Here is a 13,902-nt window from a genome sequence, read left to right as displayed (position 1 = left end):
TTTTTTTTTCTTATTTGTCTTTGAAATGACTATAAGGGAGGCAGGTGTTGATGAACAGTAAACAGTCGCTATGTGAGTCTGAAACTTAGGAGCCAGATCCACTGTAAAAGGTAAGAAATGAGATTCAGTGGAGGGAAGTTGAAGTTATTTGAGTGTGGAGGAGGTCACCCAAACAGTATGTGCACAGTGGTGAGTCACAGATAGGATTAAGGAATAGGTGGAGAAATAGGACCTAAGAGAGATAAGAGAAGCACCTGGAAAAAAAGGAGTCAGTGAAGTAAGACTCTACCAAAAGTCAGTAGGAGGTGCTGATCAACTGATTAAATGACACTGGGAGATACAATACAATAAGATAAGAATTAAAATTTTACTGGAGTTGGCAATTAAAGGTTCCTGGGTAGTACTCATTTGTTATTTTAATAACTATTGATTGAGAACATGCGTTGACCTGTGCAACTCCCTTTAATAAAATAATAAACAAGTTGCATGTGATCTAGGCCCTTGTAAATCTTATCAACTGGAAGAGCAGTTTTGAGTGGAAGGATACAAAAAGTTAAAAAGTTTTTAAATGTGGAGTAAGAAATGTTGCCACATGCTAGTGCAGGTGGCTTCTCCTTTCATGGGTACATTGCCTTGAATATGCTGTGCTGGGAATGCTCTTCCTAACTCTTCTTTTAACTGGTGAATGGCTGTTTATCCTTCATTTCTTAGATTGAATATTACTTCTTTAGAGAAGCCTCTTCTGAACCTTAGACTAGATTGGGCTCCTCTCTTAGGTGCTCCTTCACTTCTGTCCAAAATTTTCCTTCATAGCATCAGTCAATTTATTAATGTACAATTTATTAATATCTGTCTACATGTTAGACTACAAGCTCCTAAGGGCAGGAGCCATGTCAGATTTTACCAATGAACTAAGAAATATTTGTTGAGTGAATGAATGAATGAATGAATGAATGTCTTCTGGTGAAAGACCGCTGATCTGGGTGTTTCAGTAAAGCGGTGTGGCAGTCAGCTAAGGGGAAATTGAGGGGTGCCTTAAGAAAAGCAGTGAGACTAGAGTATTCATTTAAGAAGCTTGATAAAAATGCAAACTTAAGGGCAATTATTGGCTAGAAGTCATGTGGCATAAAAGAAAGGATTTATTAGGATAAACAGATACCTGGGCCATTGACAGGCCCCATGGTATGCAATTACAGTGGGAGAGGGTAAAGATGAATGTAGAGAGAAAAACTGGCATCTGAAGATTTCTATGAACATGGAACATGGGCCCAGGGAAATATGGTAAAGAAGAAGGGAGACGTTGACATGCTTTGTAAAATTCTCATTGATTTTTTCCTTATCAAGAGAAAGATGACCACTATATTTATTATGTTATTTAATGGCTAGCTCCTCGGGGATTTTATTACCTTGTTTTTTGGGAAGATATTCCTGAAACTAACTAACTTCCTATTCTAAATGGAACTGATTGCTTTCCAGTTTTTCCTCTGAGATTTCTTATACCATTTTTGTATATGCTCACATTGTCCTTTCACATTTGGTTAAAGAAGTGCTTTATTAAGTCATGGCCCCAGGAAAGATGCAGAGAAGTCATAGCATCTCTAGAACTATGATATTTTGCCCCCATATTTATTTTATAGTTGTGCAGCATTCTATATTCATAATATTTTTTATCATAGCTTTAAAGGCTTTACATATAATCTCACTTTTGAAAAATCATTGTTACAGAGAATTAGGATAGTGCATTAAGTAATGAACTGAGCATAACTCATGTAATATTTTTAAGCCTCCTTTGTAATCATTACTTCTAGTTAATTCTTCCAGATACCCAAAGCCATAAGAGTAAACACATACATAAAAAGGTATTTTTTAGCATAAATGAAAGTGAACTATTCTATGTAGAGTAAAATATTTGTTGGTGATAGTAATACATCAGTTAATTTGGTTATCATTTCTTGCTTAAAGAATAAAAGAGCTTTTATTTCTTGGTGAATTGAGATAAATATGTATGAACAGATGTGTACTGATTTAATTATAAAATGAGTTGGTTATTTGGCAGATCATTTATTGTTATTCATCCAATCTATGATTAAGTGGAATGTGTGTGAAAGTTAAAAAAAACTATTCTAGTTCTATTTTTAGATGATTTGTTGGCATTTTATTTTTAATAATATAAACACCTCAAGGAGGGCAAAGGGGTGTATGTATGCATATGTGTTATATATATTATATGTTTTGATTGTTCTCTTATTACAAGTACTGAATATCATAGACTCAAAATAGTCCATTTCTGTCCACTAAAATATGGACTTAATATCAAATTTATTAAATAATTACCTAGTATATTATGAACATTTCATAATATTACTTTTTTTGAGGTAACATTGGATTACAAAGCTGTATGTGGTCCAGAGACACATTATCATGACATTTAAGTGTGGAGAAGTATAAGCAAAAATAACTATTTATTCATATCATTAAATATCACCATCTTTATTATAGATTAGGAAATCCTATGCATGATAACAAATCAGATGCCATTTGTGTTTTATGAGTAGTCAGTTTAATCTAATGGATTAGGAATAATTTGCCTGTTGTAAGCTGGCTTTATCTCTCATGTATAAACAGAATCTTAATTTTAAATTAGAACAAGTTTGGGTGATTAGTTGTTTTTGTTTTTTTTTTTAAGCAAAGTTAAATAATAAGCATTTTGAAATGCTTATTATTAAAATAATATTATGTTGTTAAAAAATAAAAGCAACTTCATGGACAAAATAAAATGGGCTTTATGTGTATTTAAAGGCCCTATATTTTATTAATAAAAATGCCATTGTCACATTGTCAGAGTGTGACCTTTAATGGTATCCTCATGGAACTCTTTGAACATATCAAATTTAGTATCCCCCGGGTGTTAAGAGTTCAAAATTACAACTTGCTCAGCAAATGTGAAAATAATATTTCTTGGTGTACATTAATTTGCACTTTTAAGTATTTTTTTTGTTAATATCGAATTAAAATGTTCATATATAGTCAATTATAGTCACAATAATATTAAAGGAAGCACTGAGTACTTGACAGCTGGTGAATTATGAAACCACTTTTTCATAATTAAGTCACTGTCATTGTACGTATAAAATATTCAAATTGATCTACAGGTCCTGCTTTGTGCAAGATTACGATGGAGTATTATCAGAGCTTAGAATTTTATCATTTCCTGTACAGAAATATTATTGAGCCAACAATATATTATTTGCCAGTTATGTTGAGAATATTATTTTAGAAATAGGAAAAGACCGCTAAAAGAGAACAGTTGTCACTATTTAAATGAAATAATAAAGGAGCCACATACAGATTTTACAGTCCAGCAAAGCCATATTTTCAGCAGATATGAAATGACAGTGAAAAATGTTTGTGAAATTTTGAGGCAAATGAACTGTTAGTGACAAATTTAGCTTTTTAGACCAAGTTTCCTGTAAGAAAAAGTTTTGATGTTGTTTTGAAGGAAGACTGTGAATTGACCCGGAGAGCAGATCAAGCAAGCAGAAAGACTCAGATGTGCCTTGTGCAAGGAGAGCAGACATGTTTGTCTGGCTAGTACAAAGGTTGTGCTGTCAACAAAGAATACCCTCGATCCTCTGGTTTTATCTTTAAATTTATAATAAGAGGCTACTTAGAATAATAAAGAAACAGACATGAATCAAAATCCTGTCTCCATTCACTCAGGCAGATTGCTTTCTGAGCTCCAGTTATGAATAAGAATGCTAATCTCATGGTGTGGTTATGAGGCTTAAAGGTGCTAATCTATCTACAATACTTAGCAAATATCGAGCTCTAAACAAATATTAGCCCTTTTGCCATTACAGGTTTAATACAACACTGTGCCATGTGACCAGGGAATTTAAGCCTCATTGTCACCATTTTAAGATTAAATACATTACACAGTCAAAAGTTGAATGTACATTGACATCACCTTTATTTGGGGTACTCAGGGTTGTCTTTGAACATGTTTTCTGCTATTGCTCAGGTGGTTTAAGAAGGATCAGAAATAGTTCAAGAGCCCAGTAGGGCCTTTGACCTGCCTCACTCCTTAGCACCATGTACTGTGCCAAATGGATACAGTCATGGGATCCTTGAGAAACTGTTACAACATAGAAGTTCTAAGCTAGAGGCTGATTTACCAAGAAGCTAAAGAGCTTAAGCCTCAGAGGCTCCTCAAGTTACATAATCTTCTTCATAAAACCTGATCTACTCTGACTGGACTGTCTAGTTAAGGAAAAAGATTTCAATATAATTTTATTTGTTTTTTTTTTAAGATTTATTTATTTATATAAGCACTGGGTACAGTCAGAAGCACAGGAGGGTGAGAGAATTCACCAGAGCCAGAGCAGGGAGCAGAGCAAGCAGAAGGACCGAAGTACACTGCTGAGGGGAGCAGCGGGCGGCAGGAGAGGTCTGCGCGCCATGCGGGACCCTCCTCTGGGGGCTGGGGAGCAGCCGGGGATCGAACTGGCACTGCAGAGGCCGCGGGCAGCTTTGCAACCCAGCGCTCAACCGCTGCGCCACCAGGGAGGCCCTCAATATAATTTAAAAGAATAAGGTGGTCAATCCCAGCAAAAGGAAATTTTGCTTATATTGACCAAATAATGATTTGTTAGTAATCCTTCTTCACAGAGGCTCATATGCTTTGACCACAAACTAGCCCCTGCTATCAAGGAAAGTTCTCTCTTGTCAAATGTCAGCCACAGAACTAACCATGTGAAGAAGTGAGAAAGGGGATTGCTGACAATTGTATTGTAGCATTGTATTGCTCATGTATTTAATCACTCACATTTTTTTGATGGGTAGGAGAAAGGGATAGATTGGAATCAGTAGTGTATTGATCTGACTCAGAATGTGCCATGTAAGTTAGGCACTAAATATACATATATAGTGCCTGACATATATAATATATAAATTTATATATATATAATCACATTTTTATTTTCATATTAGTAATGTTTAACTTGAGGCTTGAGAGAAATCAGTTCTTTTTTACATAGCTAGCAGAGCCAGATTTCTAACACAGGTCATCTTCTAGTCCAAATCCAGGTATTTCAACTTTCCTATTGTCCTCAAGCTTACCTGTCGAAAACCATCACCCATTAGGAGCCAGAGGACATTAACCTACAATATACCTAATGATTTTGATAGCTACTTAGTAAACTTTTCTTTCTAGTTTCATTCACTTATCATGTTAAGCACCTGCTGTGGGTCAGTCATTGTGTTGCCTATAATGCGCTGCCTTCTGCTTAGTCATTGCTTCCTCAATATTGTAAATACCAGGACATTCTCCAGATAGGTAGGTAGGAAAGTATGTAGATGTATTGCTCAAATGAAAGTTTACAGCATTACTATGGTTATTATCTGTTTTTATTTTAATAGGGTCCTCAGATGTCCTTTTAAAATTCACATTGTTCCTTTAAAATTTGGTTATTTAATCACCTAAATGAAATACAATATATGATTTGAAGTTCAACTTCAAAATGTTTATATTCTCAAAACCTATAAATAAGGTTATATTTTAAAATGGGTAATTTATCTCTCAAACTTTGAAGTTATCTTTTCACATTAAAGATCTTTTCTTTTTTCGGATGATTTTATTCCACTTCCATAAACATTGACCAATTTTTGAAAAATATAATTGCAATATTGCAAGAGCACAAGGGAACCACACTGTGTATCAGGTGACGGACAGCATGATTTCAAATTAAATATGTAAATTTGTGGACTGTCGCCAAGACTAAACTAAAAGTCAAGTGACCACTGGAGAGTTTAACATATGTTAATTGTGACGTTCCCCACTGCATAAATGCATTCACTGACACACTAGTCCAAGTCATTCCTAGAAACTTACAATAGTCAAACGGTATTAGGGACATTTTAAATACATTTTAAATCAAATATGTGTGTGTGTGTGTGTGTGCGCGCCTGCAGATGAAACCAGTATTTAGAATGGGACATCATAGAAAAATTCATGTATGTCATATGTGTGTCAGATATCATGTATATCATATATATGATATATATATATCATAAATTGATAAACAGTCTGGTGAATGCTCTGTAAGAGCATTTGGATAAACAGTAGATGAGAACTGACTTCAAGTAGTGAAATGGGAAAGCCTTTTAGTTGATCCTCTTTTAGTCACTAGAATTGAGCAGTGTAACCAAATCTTTTTTTTTAATGTAATAAATGTTATTTTTTTCCATGGGTGCTTACTGAAAGTGTGTACATCTTAAACTATGCCTCTGATTTATATGCAGTGTCCACAAGGATTCTGGGTCTCAAGTATCCAATTATGTATCAAAGAAAAACTTTTTGATTATAACATGGCCTTGGTACTTGATTGACTACCACATTAGGAATTTTTTTTAAAGATTTATTTATGCATACAAGAACTGGGGTATAGGTCAGAGGTGTGGAGGGTGAGAGGACCCACCAGAGACAGAGTGGGGAGCAGAACAGGCAGATTAAAGTACACTGCTGAGGGGGGCAGCAGGAGAAGTCTGCTGTGCCATGTGGGTTGCTCCTTGGCCGGCCGGGGATGGAATTTGTGCTGCAGTGGCTGTGGATATCTTCAAAGGTTTCATCTTAACCCCTTGTGCCACAAGGGAGGTCCCACATTAGAAATTTTATGAATGATTCAAGAATAAAGTCCTTGTTATTTTATGGGTGAAATTGTATTTAATGTAACTGCTGCAATAATAAAGGTGCTTAGTTGAACTGATGGCATCTTATAAACAGTCCACTAAACATACTGCAAATGATACTAGATTTGGAAGCTAAAATGGTATGGAGAATACACTTACAGCTGCTATCATTTCCTCTACATTGAGATTTGTTGATGAAAAGTTTTACATAATCCTTGCTTTTAAGAAATACTCTTCATCACTTCTATTCCCAAGTTACCTAGTTCTTGCTGATCACAGCATAAACAAAATTAACCTTTACTGCATTTTAAATTGCCTGAAACCATTGAGTTGAATTAGGTGTTCATCTAGAAAGATAAGTGAGTCTCCTTTGGGATGTGTTTGTTTATAAATTGGTCAAACTAAGCTAACAGCATGAGTACCTGAAATGTTCTTTTCACATGGAAACCATTTGATGTAAATACAATCCTGGAGAGTGTGATTATAAACAAATTGACAGTCTCATGAATCTTCTGCAAGGCATTTATTTTGGAGAAACTCATAATTGTTGTTCCATTATGTTTGCCAGATTCTACTTTTTAAAAATTTTAGTAACCTCTCCTTCTCTTTCCTTCTTTGTCACTACAGATCCACATCCAGAGAACTGAAGGATGTGACCATATGACCTGCTCACAATGTAACACTAATTTTTGTTATCGATGTGGGGAGAGATACCGCCAGCTCCGATTCTTTGGAGACCACACATCAAACCTCAGTATATTTGGATGCAAATATCGCTACCTCCCAGAGAGACCTCATCTAAGGAGATTAGTGCGAGGGTCTGTCTGTGGTGAGTATTTGCTATGACTTACAGGAAATCTTCTTGGGAAGTGAACAGAACTTAGAAATGTAATAGCCATGATAATTCTAAACACCTGCCAGGTATTCTAATGGAGCCTTTATTCCAAAACAAGAGCAACATATTCTCTGTCCCTTTGAGTTTAAACCTAAAAACTTTTAGTTTGTTAGCAGGACATTACTTATATAAACAAGCAGATTTTCTTCAAAAAGCAAATAATTAATTATACTACAGAAATATGAAATCTTTATAGTCTTTTAAATTTTGAAATTACATTTTAAGCAATGTGACAAAATGGACAATATCATTTATTTTTGTACTGATAATTCCTACCAGTGGGTCTTGCATATAAATTCCCTTCATTCATAGAGGATATGCAGCACCATAAAATAAATCAAAATGTTCCAGAACCCATTAATGGAGTACCCTTCACATCTCTATAGTTGATAAATTATTGTATATATTTTTGTATCATGTTAATAGTTAATATTTGTCATTAATAGTTAAGGAAATAGCATCAAATGCGCTCATTGTGTGCAGACACTAGCTTAAATATCCAAGTACAAATGCTTCAATGAATTGCCTTTTTTACCCTCCCTTCATCCCTAACAACATGCTGTATATATGCAGATATGCAAACAAATTCCTGCTCTGGCCTAAAGCCACCAAATTAGTGTGATGAAGTGTCTCCTGACCTAATATTTCTTCCTACAGTAGCTCCCTATTCCTCTGGAATGTACCACTGTGAGATTTCTTCCTCTCTTTCATCATGCAGGCAGAAAATAACTTCCCTTATTTAAAAATGACTAAACAAAAATTAAAAGGAAATCAAATGGTCAAATCAAAGATTATTAAAAAATAAAAATGCAGAACTATAGTATTTCTTTTTCTGGCAGTCTTTCTCCTATATATGGAGTGCTTTTTAACGTCTATAAATCTTTTTTTTTTCCTATTCTCTCTCTCTCTTTTTTTAAAGATTTATTTATTTATTTATACAAGCACTGGGTACAGTCAGAAGCGCAGGAGGGTGAGAGAATTCACCAGAGCAAGAGCGGGGAGCAGAACAGGCAGACTGAAAAAATACACTGCTGAGGGGGGCAGCGGGCGTGGCAGGAGAGGTCTGCAGAACCGGCGCTGCAGAGGCTGTGGGCAGCTTCGCAGCCCAGTGCTCAACCACTGCACCACCAGGGGAGGACCTACTTTTCTCTCTTTGGGTCTCTCTCACCTTATTACTGCTGTAAATCACATCCCTTCACCAGCAACATATGCTGGCTGGCTGATCAAAATGAAGTTGGTGTTAATAATATATTTCTATCAGGTAAAAGGCAGGACATATATTTTAAAATTCACTGCAGTATCTGGAAATCAGTCCCATCATTTCTAAAACCTTATAATATCTGAAAATATCCTTACATCATTAGTTAAACATAATTTTCCATAACTAATAGCATTCTGTATAGTCAAGATTGGGGTTAATGGTTTTTCAATGTTTTTCTGATCCTTAAAATGTATGTAATTATATAACCAGTGTTTACTTAGTTAAATATACTTTGGAGAGAGAGCTAAGGGGCTAAGCCATATTTATATCAATACTAACAATGAGAAAACCAATTGCAAATTAAGTTTTGAGCTATAAACTCTTTGTCAGTCTGTATATACAGAAAGCAACCTAAAAAGACAGCTCTTATTTTCTGCATTGTTAAGGTCATTTATTTCCATTTCATTGCCATTTTGTAGTAAGATGTTTTTCCATCTTTATTTTTTAATAATCTTTGATTTGACCATTTGATTTCCTTTTTGTTTTTGTTTAGTCATTCTTCAATAAGGGAAGTTATTTTCTGCCCTGTTTCACCAAATGTAATATTTTGGATGCATTCTCTTTGGGGCTCTCACTATTTATCTGGATGCCACCAGAACCTTCTTCATAAGTTATAAAATATAATATATATAAATGATATAAATATATAGTATATACATTATTATATTTGATATCATTTAATATTCTGTAGACTGGATAGCCTGTTGATATTGTCAGCAGGGAAATATTGTCTCTGTAGACTATTTTCTATTAAAACTTTATTGTCAGCTTTCTGTAAGTAGTTTTCTTTTTTGCCTTTTTCTACTTCATGCTTGTGCACATGCACATGTGTACTCATGATTGTGTCAGGACAAACATGACAAAGTACGGAGCAGGACAAGGGGTTACTCTGTAACTCACAAATTACCTTCTCCTTGCAATCTGAGAGAAAAGGTAGATTATAGCAAAGGCCTCCTGCCCTCTGTCCTTGTGTAATGTAACTCTCTTGCTCACTCAGATTGGGACTGTGGCCTCTAGATATCTGTGGTAAGAGTTGAAGAAAGATCCTGTTGTCCTGTCACAGCTGAAGGATGAAAAATACGGTCCCCCATCCGTGTGGCCAAGTGTCCAGCTGTAATTAGAGTCTTGCTCTTAGAGAATAAGAGAACAGATTTGGGAGTGATTAGCAGTCTCTGGCCTTGAGAGATCTCACTTGTTAGGGAGTAGGTAGGCATATTAGTTAATGGATGGTGTTGGGAATAGGAGTTACTAAGAAAAGATGTTTAATTCTCATTATTTATTGCAGTTATTCAGTATTTAAACAAAGCATATAATAGTAAAGAAAATAGAGATTTTTAACTGATTTCTAGATAAATAAAATCCATGGTTAGACTTTATTTTCTCCCTGTTTTTTTTTTTTTTTTTTTTTTATATAATTGCTTACTCCAGAGTACTGTTCTTAATGTAATTCGGGGAATGGTGTTCCCTGGTTTATTCTTAAACGGCTGTGTGATTCTACTGCTTAGTCCCTCACTTCATAAATGCTGTTGCTTATGTAGTTATAATATTGTATCACATTCTTTAAGATCAAGATTACTATATAATGATGAGATATTAACTACTAGCCTCCTTTTTTGTGTGTGCTAGTGTCTTTCAAAGTTAATGATATTCCAATTGTGAACTTCTACTTTGTTCACATATGACTGAAGTTTATCATTATCACTACTCAGTTATTCATTTAGAAGAAAAAATGCTGCTCGATAACATTTGACATCCTCCCAGTGCATCTTAAAAGTTTAAATTTGCTAAAATGATTCACTTGAATAACCTTGAACATGTTGTATGTTGTAGGTAATTTTCTCGTAACAGTAGTATTCAAATATCCCATTTATAGTTAAGTCTGTTAGGTGTTCATATTTTTGGTTTTCTTTCAACCTGCAAAGTAAATAAATTGCCTTTTCAGATTTGAACTTGGGCAGCTGACCTTGGTAGCTCCTTCTAGCTCTCCATTTTGTAAGCTAACTAAATTTTCTCCTGCCAATTCAAAATGTGTTGCTTCCTTCTTAATCTTTCAGAATCTTGAAAATTGAAAATGGAAGAGATGTAAGATAAAGTCACAAAGATGAAGGGTCCTGGTAGATAAAGAGAGCCAGTTGCTTTGGATATTTTTTGGTTGTAAAGGAGAAATGACTTATGAGCTGTTTGACTTAGATGTCCAGAACTTCAGGGTTATTACTAAATTTACATCTGTGTATGTGTTCTGTACCTGATACATTTCCTTAGAGTAATATAGCCTTAATTGGAAAATAGCAGAACACTGTTATTTTAGAAAAGCATTGCTGAAAATATTTGGGCAATGGTTTTAAGACTCTTTAAAATGGCTTATGTTTTGCCTTTTGTTTTCCAGCTGGAAAATTATTCGTTGCGCCTCTAATCCTGGTCTTGGGATTAGCACTAGGGGCCATAGCAGTTGTAATCGGTAAGAAACACTTAACATATCTGAGATTAGATTTCTCTGAGTGCCATAGAGAGAATGTAAGTGTAGTAATGTGAGTCAGCTATTAAGTGGACATGATTTCTTTTCCATGTTTAGAGAGGTAATCAGCATATGATATATAGATTCAGAGAAGCATGCTTCATACAGGATGTGTTTGTGTGACAAATATTGTACAATCTATAAATAGCTTGATTCAGGTGTCTTTTAAAGCATTTTGAGCCCCCTTTAACACCATGGTTAATACAACTAGTATTTCTGAGTTCAGACTGAAACATCAAAAACAAGAGACTGTTATACACCAATAATTATGTGTTTGATTTAGTCTAGTAAAAGGGTACCATGGGTTTAAAGAAATTATTTTCAGTTTTTATAGAATCATATACCCAACATATTAAGCATTGATAAATAGAAAATGTTTCACTCATTGTAGAATATGAACTACAAAAGAAAAAAACTGGCAGAGAATAGCAAAAAATATCCTAAGACTGTGAAAAAATGTACACTCCAGAGGGAGTGCTGGGAAGGAGGCGAGAAGAGGGGAGTGAAGGTGACAGGCATTGGTGTGGAGCTATGGTAGAGGGTGAGTGAAGTTGTGCACATATAAAGGGGTGAAGTTGTACTCCCAAAAGTATATAATTATGATTGGCAAGTCAATAAAATTAAAAAAAAATGCATCAGTGATTTGTACAGATGTATTCATACAAGTATCAAAATACAAATTTTAAAAGCTCTGATTCTTGTGCTCTAGTATGCTTTAGAATAACCTAGAGAGCTGGTTAAAATGCAGATTGTGGGTTCCTACCCACAATTTCTGGGCCCATAGATCTGTAGTTCTGAAAAAGTTCCCAGGTGATACTGATGTTGCTTGAGGGACTGTACCTTGAGAACCATTGCCTTAGAAAATTGTAAACTAAAGGCTGTTGGGAAAGACTGCTTTCACAATTGTTCCATGTAATAGATGGGATTTCTTTTTTATTTCTAAATAAAATGGCATTTCATATGTGAAGTTCTACTGAGCAAAAGCAATTTGCATATGTAGAACAGATAAACTTATAAAGTAAAAGACATTTAATGATTTGGACATTATAATATAGGTATACGGTTAACTGCATTTTACAGTTGAAAAAATTAAGACTTATTAGGACCTCAGAAGTGGTAGAAATGGGAATCAAACCTGACATTTGGCTTTGCAGCCCATGTTTTTAAGTAATAGGCTATACTGCCTGAACTTAGATGGGTATAGTGTGCAAATGATAAGGGATAATAATGAAGGCTTAAAGGCCAGGCTTAACATATTTATAAAAACCATTGCTATGGATTCACTCATGTAGATTATAGAGAAACAAAATAAAGGAACAGATAAAACTAAACCAAAACAAACCTTAGATATATGACTGCAGAACTGAGAGTACTAAAGGGCAGGGATTTGAGAACAAAGGGGTAAAGGACTGGTAGCCTATGGTGGGGGGATTATGGGCGCCTTGGTGGTAGGTGTGGTGTGGTGACAGACAACTGAAAAGGAGTGAGCCTTTATTTCTAAATCATATAGTGCTGTAAACCAATGTTACCACAATGGAAAAGGGGAAAGAAGCTAATAAAAAATAGAAGAGAATAAAATGCTGTAGAAATAAATATATTTCATACATAGAAATCACCCCTCTCCTTGTGCACTTATTGCCAAGTAGTAGATTATTTGTAAGTGGTTTGGGAAATGGAAATTTTTATTTATAAAACTAAATGTCTCTCCTACTAATAACTTTTAATTTTTTTTTTAATTCTCAGGTTTATTTGTATTTCCTATCTATTGCCTTTGTAAAAAACAGAGAAAACGATCACGGACAGGAATGCACTGGTGAAATGCAAATAATTTCATCCAACTAAGCTTTTCCAGGTAGGAGCTATACAGAATGGTACACCCATCTGAGAGTCATGTCTTGAAAAACACTGAGAGGAACCTTCTGCCATCTCGTCTCCCTGTGGCTCTCTGCCAGCCACAATGCCTAGAGCTTCGGTGCACTCCCAATATGGTGTCCTGTCCTTTCCTTAAACAGATTGCTGCTTTTCAAAATGGTCACTTTCACAGACTATATACAGCGGTATCATAACTCTGACCTTCTTAATGGTTCTTGGAAGAAAATATTTTAATTAAGAACCAGTTATCCTCAGATTTGTCTGAGCATGCCTCTCCTGAGCATTGCTTGGATGTCTTCATACCTACACCTCCCTCTAAGCCATCTTCTGAAACTTGGTGTGAATAGCTCAAGTGCCATCTGTACCAAAAGCAAAGCCACTTTTCAGAAGATAAAGACTCACCATGTGCACCTGTTTTCATCTGTAGCCTAAGAAGTATAACCCCCTACATCCTTCAGATGTTATAATTGTTACAAATGCCCAAAAGGATCTAATGAAACTAAATTAATGGGAAGAATCATGAGTTTTTGAAGTGTATATGTGTAAGGGTGTGAATGTGTGTATATAAATATCTGTATTGAAATCAGCCCAATAACCTTGTACTTGTCAAGTTCTGTGCCTCTATATTATCTTTCCACATTTTCATGGACATATTTAAAGATGATGGTTCCT

General features: G+C 35.0%; 1 protein-coding gene across 1 annotated transcript in view; it reads left to right on the top strand.

Moving 5' to 3' along the window:
- Positions 1–13,175, top strand: part of RNF217 (ring finger protein 217) — a gene marked incomplete at its 3' end in the record, with an annotated part of 109,012 nt that extends 95,837 nt beyond the window's left edge. Inside the window, exons 4-6 of the mRNA XM_084228813.1 lie at positions 7,315–7,516; positions 11,230–11,301; positions 13,102–13,175. Of these exons, the coding sequence (XP_084084939.1) occupies positions 7,315–7,516; positions 11,230–11,301; positions 13,102–13,175 (348 nt within the window). The remainder of the gene's footprint in view (positions 1–7,314; positions 7,517–11,229; positions 11,302–13,101) is intronic.
- Between the last annotated feature and the right edge of the window lie 727 nt (positions 13,176–13,902).

The sequence above is a fragment of the Talpa europaea genome (assembly GCF_964194135.1).
Source record: "Talpa europaea genome assembly, chromosome: 2".
Lineage (NCBI taxonomy): Eukaryota > Metazoa > Chordata > Mammalia > Eulipotyphla > Talpidae > Talpa > Talpa europaea.
This window is presented reverse-complemented; position numbering and strand designations above follow the sequence as displayed.